We start from the raw sequence: 9,818 nt of genomic DNA on the forward strand, positions 1-9,818 counted from the left end.
GCAGTAGAGAACAACCTTTTCTGGAGACTTTCTGAGGATTGTGGTTCCTATCCAGATTACAGCTGACTAGGTTATACATGTCCATTTTTCAGCTGCTGTGGCAACTGGGGACAATGTTGCCAAAGGATGATGCCAAAAGGCAATTGCCTGTAGCAGAAACCAGGGAGTTAATTTGCTTAGATACTACAGAAACTGGGAATTGGGTATTCTTGCATACATGGAAAAAGGCATCATTATATCTACTGGCTAGTGCAGGGGGGGGGGAACAAAATATACAATGTCACTTTTTCAATGCATACTATTAATGTCAGTTAGTTTTTATTGTGGATTATTAATTGCATAATTGGGCTATTAATTCTCATTTTCGAATTAATCCTGGAATAATCTAAACTAGAAGAACTATAACAAGTGATAACTAATAGAGATGTCTCAGGAAACTAGAGCGCAATTCAAATTCACAGGTAATGTAGATCATAAAATTGTTGAAAGAAAATGGTTGAGAAACGATGGAAGAAGGATCTCATTGTGTGAAACTGCCTGAATAATAATGATGATATCGCCATTCCTCAATATGCATTTTTTACAATTTTATAAATATTTGATAAAATAAAAATGTAAAAAAAAAACCTTAGACATATTTTAAGATTGTAGCTGTTTCAGCAGCAAGAAGATTTCTGTTGCCTTTTAAAAATAGCTCTTGCATGTAGACCTTAAATTTAAACATTGTTGCTAGACTCTTGGCCTTAAATCTGAACAGAGCAAACACCTGCCATACAATTGAATGTTTGGTTCTGGCAGTGCAGAACATGGTTTGATGAAGCTCTTTTACTCTTCTCACTCCTGTCACTGGTGGCTACAGCAGAAGTTAAGGATCTTGAAAACCACGCATTTCCCTTTGTGTGTCTGCCCGATGCCCTGTGCACAGAGCAGCTTTAGACTTTCCATCAGTACAGCAGCACAAGGAGACAAGTTGCTTTGCTCAGTACTATACAAAAAGAAAAGAAAAAGTGCAGTGGAAGGCTGATTAGAATTAGATGCAGAGTTACTCTCAGGAATTCTGAGTGAGTGGGACCAACCCCTTGGGGAAGGTAGAAACAGAGACTCCGGTCATTTATGCAGGGGAAATTTGTGTTTGGTTTGCTGCACAGTTTTCTGCTCTGAATTCTCAAACATCATATGCATGAGGGATTCTCCTCCTCCCCAATTCCAGGAGTACTTTGTGATTAATTAGGAATCCCCAGTGAATCACAGAGCTTCTGAGTCCCCACCCCCCATGAAAACGCAGCCTTGTTGCACTTTACTTGGAGGGGGCAGGTCAGCTCTTAAAGGGACTACTTGTGCTTTTGCTGGTTATTCCTCCCCACCTTTCTTCAACAGCTCCCTTCCAGGAGCTGCCTTCCAGCCTTTGCAGCCTCTCTTCAGTGTCTTCCTGCACATTTCATTAACTCCCTCGTTTTTACTTTGCCTTGAGGGAAGGGGTTGGATGGTTTGGATGGGAGGGACAGACACATGGGAGGGAGAAGCCAAAATCGGTGTGGGGAGAGAAACCTGAAGTTAAGAGATATGCAAGGAAATGGGGCGCTCTTGCCTTAAAGCAGTTTTTAAATTTGTTCTAAAACCGGACCCTAGAACAGCAGGGGAAGAATGAGGCCACAGCGAAGTCATGTCTGAAGTTGGTAAAATCATGAATAATGCGAAGGAAACCTCGAAGCAGTCCAGCAGGGACTGCGAAGTAAATACCCCTACATAAATGGCCTGATAATCAGCCTTGTAATGCCAGAGGATGGTCAGCAGGCAAAGATCATACAGGTCAGGTTAGGTGGGAGGGAAAATACTGTAGCATGTCTCTGGTGTACTGGTAGTCGGTGCTCATGCAAAGAATCCTGTCTGGGCCCCTGCCTACTGTACTTAATAGTCTCCTCCCGCTTGCTATATGTTGCATTCTTTCATTCTGCAATACTGTCTCCTGTGCTGGCTTTTGAAACAAGATAAGATAGAAAGAATTCAACAGAATTTTATCTCGCGGAGGATTTACATCTACTAATTATAGCATCGCTGCAACACGCTAGCAACATTTACTATCTGAGAAGGCAGATACGGGAGGATGGCATAGAAACAGCATACTGACATTTGGTGTCTGTGTGCAAACATTTGGCCTGTGTGGATTAGGCGCAAGCAGAACTGAGTTCAAATTTCCACTCAGCCATGAAGCTCATCAGTCATTCTCTCTCATGGGATGAGGGAGGCAAAAATATCCCAGATATACTCACAGGATACATCATTGTCGGTTTTCTTATAATCCACCAAACACACACACACCAAAATAATAATAATCCAGTATTGGGAACAGTGTGGTACAAATGGGCTAAACACCCAAAGCATTTCTTATGGGAGAGAAACCAAAGAAGAAAACCTACTGTCTATGTTGCCTCTGTCAATTGTCTTGTTCTATGCATGATGAGGTATAGGAAACATTCGGGATAGGTATCTCACTTGTCCTGCACTTTTCAGACTTTGAAGGAAACAGAACACATGTGCTGCGTTTGCAGATCTTCTACCTAGTCTTTAATAGGCTTTAGAGTTCAGGAAATAAAGTACAAATAAAGGCAGTTAAGAAACGAAAGAAAAACCCCATCCTTAATTCCAATGCCTTTTTGTATATAATTACATGTGTAAATATAAATAAATGGGCAGAAGATACAAAATGGAAACTGATGTGAAATTATTAATTCTTGTAAAAGTCTGGTCTTAATTAGAACACCTTCGCAAGAACCATGAAGGCTAATTACATGTTTGGGGTTTTTTTAAAACAAAATTCTTATTGTCTGCTTAGTATTACCTTTCCCTACGGGATTCAAAGCTCTAACCTGGTTGGCCCAGGTTAGCCTGATCTTATCAGATCTCAGAAGCAAGGTCAGCCCTGGTTACTAATTGGATGGGAGACCCCCAAGGAATGCCAGGGTTGTTGTGCAGAGGAAGGTAATGGCAAACCATCTCTGTTAGTCACTTGCCTTGAAAACCTACAGGGTTGCCATAAATGGGCTACAACTTGGTGACACTTTACATGCACAAATGGGACTCAAAATTCTTAGGTCATTTATGCATGTGAGTTTTATCTGACGTTCATTGCTGGCTGGACCCACCCTTTCCTGTTGTGAATCTATGCACCAGCAGACTCCAAGTTCAAATCAAGAAGCATTGGAACCCCCACCCCTTGAAACACTGCTTTATACTTGGCTGTAGTGCTTTCTGTGAGAGAAACATCACTCCCCTAAGCTTCCGTGTCCCACGCTTTGCCTTATGCATAGTGATTTCACCCAGGCCAATCTCAGGGAAGATTGAAGAATTGGGTTAATAGAGGAATGGAAAGTCCCGGGATTTGTGAGGGCTGGCCGCAAGGTCATCTCTAATGGCAGAAAACTCATGCTTACCTCCAAGGAACAACTGGGACAGACCAGGGATGAACATGAGTGAAAGTACACATGCATAGACGACCTTAAACAAGCTAAATGATGACTTAAAGCACTTTCTCTTGATCATATGTATTACAAGCACCAATAGCTTGATGCCTATATTTACCTAGATTTCGATATGTGAAATAATAGAGACCAAAGTGGTCACTCAGGCAATGCTGAAATACCCCAGTTCCCAGAGTTGCAAGAGGAGGCTATTACAGCTTTGTTTCGAATTCTAAGCAATATATAATTCACAAAAGGGAAAAAAGCTTGGGAGTTCAGTATTTCTTTGGTAATTATTAGCTTTACTGAAATGAATATATAAACAGCATTTTACATACCAGTTGGGAATCGTTTGCCATATAATTGGTTGTTGAAATACTTCTGTACCTTTTAGTTTAAGTCCACTAACAAATATTGTCATGATTTATTCAAACGGCTTAGTTACAGATTCATCAGCAGCCTCAATTATTCTATGATTCTCACAAAGAATGTAGCAGTAAATTTTCTGACCTCTTAAAATGTAGAAAGAAATAGTAGACAGCCAGCTGTAAACACTCATAATGAAGACTGATGATCAAATAAACTATTCATGATAGCCATTATGCATACAATCTGGAGCCATTCTGGAAATATCTAGTTGCCTGAACCACTAATGTAAAAGCCAGAATCTTAAGAGTCGATGGCTAAAGAGGGAGATGAGCAATGCTGCAGAAAACTCCTATCCCTAAAGTTAGAAAGTCATACCCAAGATGTCCCTACCCAGTGAGAAACTGGGAAATGTCATAGTGATGATGATGATGTCCACTAGTGGCTCAGTGGTAGAGCATCTGCTTGGCTTTCAGAAGGTCCCAGTTTCAATCTCCGGCATCTCCAGTTAAAGGGACTAGACAGGAAGGTGATGTGTATAGACCTCTACCTGAGACCCTGGAGAGCCGCTGCTGGTCTGAGTAGACAATACTGACTTTGATGGACCAAGGGTCTGATTCAGTAGAAAACAGCTTCATGTGACTGCATTCCTTAGGACTGACCTGTGTGTCTCGATTCTCATCAGCTTTTTAGAGCCAAACAACACATGATGTTGGGGATCTGTGCTTTGGATCACCAGATGATAAGGATCAGGACAGCGGGAAAAAGGGGATTATCTCTTCCCCCGAGCCATTTCCACAGTTTTAAAAATGCTTCCTCTACCTTTAAATTTTAGGAGGGAAAAAAAGACTTTAAAGTATCAGTCTATTTTTCTCCTTGCTCTTAAAGCAGCCTTGGAGCAGGCTCATTTCTGCTCAGATTTAGTAGCCTGAGATGGTTAAACCCCAGTTCGACCCATGTAGTGACCCTGAACAAAATGGTGCCAAACCAGTTTTATCAGCCCTTAAGAAACCGAAAAGGAGAAACATTCTAATAATAATGTCTGTTTCGCACAAATTTTATAATCCAATACATAATTTCAAACGGCAAACTGGAAATTCTGAACCCTTTTTGCTGATTTTCATCCCCCTTCCCCAGAATTGCTATTTGCCCAACTGAGGAAACCTTCAGTACCACACAGTTTCCTGTCCATAGCAACTCCATTAAGGAACTGAGTTGTGGAAAGGGCGAAAAAGAAAAGGATTACATCCTCTTCCCCCAGTGCCATGGCCCAGTTTCAAACTGCCCCTCCACACTTCTGTTATTTACGCAAAAACAAAACATGTCATGCCCAGTTCAGCCCTAAGTTGTCTATGAGTGGCAATATAAAGCCAGTATATTTACCCTTTAAGATGAGACAGTGGAATAAATAAGCCCATTAGCCATGAAAAACATTTGTTGAAGGGCTAGATTAAAATGATGCCATTTGATTCTTTATTACAGATGTCCTTTTGAGACATTTGCTTCGTTCAACTCTAACTTAATTCAAGCACATTGTTTTCATAACTACTTATCTGTAGTTAGAAATGAACCTTTAAAGGCAAACAAGAAACAAAAAAGTAGTCTTTTCACCTGAAATGGTTTTAGATCTATAGCTAAAAGTCCAGGAGCCCTGCTCAGTTTGATTCAAACAGATCACTCATATATTTATTTCTTGCTTGTTATGGCCTTTTCACAAGCACCAAGATTTCCTGTGGGGAACTCATTTCCAAATGCATAGACTGCAATCCTAAGAACTCTTTCTTGGGAGAAAGCTGCCAGGTCCTGCCCCCGGGCACTGGAGAGGGGTGGGAGGGGTAGGGTTGCCAGCTCCAGGTTGGGAAACTCTTGGAGATTTTGGGGTGGAGCCTGGGGAGGACAGGGACCTCAGTGGGGTACAATGCCAAAGAGTCCAGTCTCCAAAACATCTATTTCCTCCAGAAGAACTGATCTCTGTAGACTGGAGATGAGCTGTGATTCCAGGGGATCTCCAGATCCCACCAGGAGCCTGGCATCCCTAGAGAAAGCCCCATTAAATAAAATGAGACTTATTTCTGCGTAGAACTGCTTAGGCTTGCTTCCAGGCAGTGGGAATCCAGCACATGAAAGGCATGGGGAAGAAACCAAGGGTTTGGATCCAGCAATGCACAAACAGAAAGGAAAATGTACTTAGTGTGGTTTGGCTTTCACAAGCAAAAGCACAATGGCTCAGTAACACAGAGCACTTCAGTATAATTTTTAAGGAAATAAAAGTGCATATGAAGCAATAGAATGTGCAACAGTTTGCATGGTTTTATTTAATTTGCTTTTCAAGTGTTTCAGAAGACATGCTATGTCCTCCACATATGGAAAAGAGAATGGGGATACAACAATCACTTTCACTTAGCACAAGCAGACAGCGAGGAGTAATTTTAGCGCTTCTTTAGTGCTTCAATTCAGATAATTCAAGAACATTAAATAAATGTAAAGAAAATGTAAGGTGTTAAAGCTGATAGCAGCAACTTGTGCGTGTGTGTGTGTTAAGTGCCATCAAGTTGCTCCTGACTTATGGTGACCCTATGATTTAATGACCCCCAAAATGCCCTATGGTTAACAGCTTTGCTCAGTTCTTGCAAACTGAGGCCTAGGGGTTCCGTTATTGACTCAATCCATCTCATATTGGGTCTTCCTCTTTTCCTGCTGCCTTCAACTTTTCCTAGCATGATTGTCTTTTCCAGTGACTCTGGTCTTCTCGTAATGTGACCAAGTATAATAATAAGCAGGTTTGTCCCTTTCTGTGACTTGACTTTGCTTTTGACTGCAGCCTAGAAGTCAAATTTAAAAAAAAAAACTTTAAAAATTGACAGAATCTTGCCACTCTAGTAGAAGAACAGCCTTTCCTTTGTTACAAGAAACACATTTTTGTAAGGATCTTAGCAGATCAAAATGCCATTTCACTTTTGGACAGAACATGTAAGCTGTGAAGATTTAACACTTAGATGGTTGTCAAGCTCTTTGTTTCCAGGAGGAAAAAAATGGAGAACCCATCTATAATCTCCTTGTCTGGAGAAAATGTCCTCTTGTTCCTTAATATGTGGAATGGGGAGGTGAAATTTTTCATAATCTGGAAGTCAATGACATCATGAATTAAATAGCATCACCTGGTAAATAACATTTCATTAAGCCTCTATTATAGAGACAGGATTTTTTCTTCAGGCAGTTGACCACCATATCTGCCCACCATACAAGATAGCACCCCTTCAAAAGACCAGAGACCATTTGTAACTTTTGAGTTAGCTAGAAACTATATTTTCCTATGTTCTGTATTGCCCTTCTCCAATTTCCCCATTTCAATGACCCATGTTTGTAAAAAAAACTTTAAAAAATTGGATCCTAGTTAGGGTTGCCAGGTCCCTCTTTGCCACCGACGGGAGGTTTTTGGGTGGAGCCTGTGGAGGGCAGAGTTTGGGGAGGGGAGGGACTTCACTGCCATAGAGGGGCATCAATGCCATAGAGCAGTGGTTCCCAACCTTTTTTTGACCAGGGACCACTAGGACTTTTTTGTTCGGTGCAGGGACCCCAAGGTTCAAAATAAAAATTCTGAGAATTTGAAAATAAACTTTAATCATAACTGTTAGTTAAACATTAAACTTAGAATAATATTTGAATTTTTTTTTTTAATAATAGAGAACTTTTAATTGAAAATCAATGTGATTTTTGAGCTTGCATCCTTTTTACAAGCTGGGCAATTCTGGGGCTATTACTGTTGCTCAGAGCTACATGAATATCATTACTTGCTTTCAATTGATTTCTGGTCTTGTTCTTAATTATAAGCAAAGCAGAAAACCCTTGTTCACATAAATAAGTTGTGGAGAAGAGCATAAGATATCGCAAGGCGAATCCCCGAACTGTAGGATATGAAATTGCTTTTTTACAGTTTTTTTTACAGTTTCTTCAAGAGAAACTGATTCAAACACATCCTTACAGTGCCTGTCATTTTGGAATTCAATGAGCTCTTCCTGGATTTCTTCTGCAACCTCTTCAACAGCAATACCAAAAGGATTGCGAATCAGCTTTTGGGTATCTTTTGATTCGGTCTGGTTATATTCCGGGAAGTAATGGTGGAATTCATCGACCAGCATTTGCAGATGACTTCTGATGTTGTCTTGTATATTCGCGGTGATCATGTCGTCTTTACTATCATTGACCAGTGCTTTTAATGTCACAAATGCAGCATAATTGTTTTCGCCAACTTTACCTACCCATAATTGAAGTTTGCAAATAAAGGCACGCAGTTTGTCTTCAAACATAAAAATGTTTCCCACACCTGCTAAATTTATGTTTCCAGAACCTTGCAACTGTAAGTTTAGTTTATTCAAATGTGAGAAAATATCCACAAGATAAGCCAGATGCATCTGACTTTTCGAATCAGAAAACTGCTCTAGTAAATTCTTAATTTTCTTCTTGGCTAGAAACAGCTCAACCTCTTTTCTTAGTTCAAATAACCTTCCCAGCATATTGCCATTCGATAGCCAACGAAATTCAGTGTGGAATAGAAGAGTCTCATGATCGGAGTCCATTTCAGTGCACAGTTTTTTAAAGAGGCGTGTATTTAAGGCACTGCTTTTAATAACATTGACCACTTTTATGGCTATTTCCATGGTATTAACAAGGTTTTTAGGAAGAGTCTTGGAAGCTAACACCTGATGATGTATGATACAATGAGTTGTTATTGCTGAAGGATTCTTCTGTTTTATTAATGTTGCTAGACCGGAGCGTGATCCTAACATGGCTGGAGCGCCATCCGTACAGAAGCCGGTGAGCTTTTCCCACATAATGCTATGTTTCTCAAAATACTCCGCTATTATATTCATGACATCGATACCTTTTGACGTCATTTCCAGTTTCCGCGAAATCAATAATTCCTCTTTAATAGTGTTGTCGTTGTCTAAAAAGCGGACAAATACGAGCAACTGACTGCAATTTGAAATGTCTGTCGATTCATCACACTGCAAAGTGAAACATGGCAAAATTTTTATTTTCGAAACAAGCTGCTGCTCGATGTCATTTGACATAATTTCAGTTCGAGCTTTTACTGTGTTGTTCGATAGAGGTATTTCTTGTATTTTCTTTTTGGCTTCCATCCCTAAAACTTCTTCGACAGCTATCATCAAACAAGGTTTGACGAGTGTTTCTCCTATTGTGTGTGGGTTTTTTTTATTGTTCTATCAATTTCGATATCTCAAACGACGCAACTAATGTTTTTTCCTATGACGCATATCTTGAACTGCTAGGCCCAAGTTTCATCTTTTTGAGATTCTCTAATTTACCTTCAAAGAATTCAGGTGGTCGGTCAGATAAATTAGGATGGACCATTTCTAAGTGGCGTTTCAATTTTGCCGGCTTCAGAGCATCGCTTCCGAGAACGGAGGCACATATAACACACTGTGGTTTTATTTCTCCATTACTTTCAATGGAGGTAAATCCAAATTTAATGTAACTATTGTCGTATTTTCTCTTTTTTGACGCCATTCTCTGAAAATAAAACAAAGACGCAGTCAAAATTCATTTCCATAACTATGTCATTTTGAATCAATAAATTAATACACTAATTATGTCCAGCAGTGGACTGCGATAGGCTGAGTTGATTAATTGAAATTAATCTCTCACATCCCAGTCTGGGACCATACGGTCCCACGCAAATGGACGCCATTTTGGGTTGGGACCCATGGGTCCCAGCTACACCACCACCTAGTATTTTATTTTATTATATTTTTCACGGCAAATCCTACATCCAACATCCAAATTAAAAAATAAAAGCTCCTTCTCTATGGTATGTGATTGAATAATGATTTTTTTTATAAGAGATACAGTGGTCAATAGCTCAAAACAATTTACCAATAGTGTGTAACTTCAGTGAAAAGTGAACCAGACAGTTTTTTGTGTCGCGCTCATCAGAACTACGTGTACTGCCAGCAAATGGCGTGTGCTGCAAGA

The 9,818-nt window shown here is 40.0% G+C and overlaps 1 protein-coding gene across 1 annotated transcript; it reads right to left on the bottom strand.

Moving 5' to 3' along the window:
• Positions 1-8,161: 8,161 nt before the first annotated feature.
• On the bottom strand, positions 8,162-9,353 carry LOC130483081 (protein FAM200C-like; the record flags this gene model as incomplete). Its single annotated transcript, XM_056855999.1, is given in 2 exon segments — positions 8,162-9,031; positions 9,033-9,353. Coding segments are annotated over 2 exon segments (1,191 nt in total), but the record flags the coding sequence as incomplete, so codon positions are not given.
• Between the last annotated feature and the right edge of the window lie 465 nt (positions 9,354-9,818).

Source organism: Euleptes europaea, chromosome 9, assembly GCF_029931775.1.
Source record: "Euleptes europaea isolate rEulEur1 chromosome 9, rEulEur1.hap1, whole genome shotgun sequence".
Taxonomy (NCBI): Eukaryota; Metazoa; Chordata; class Lepidosauria; order Squamata; family Sphaerodactylidae; genus Euleptes; species Euleptes europaea.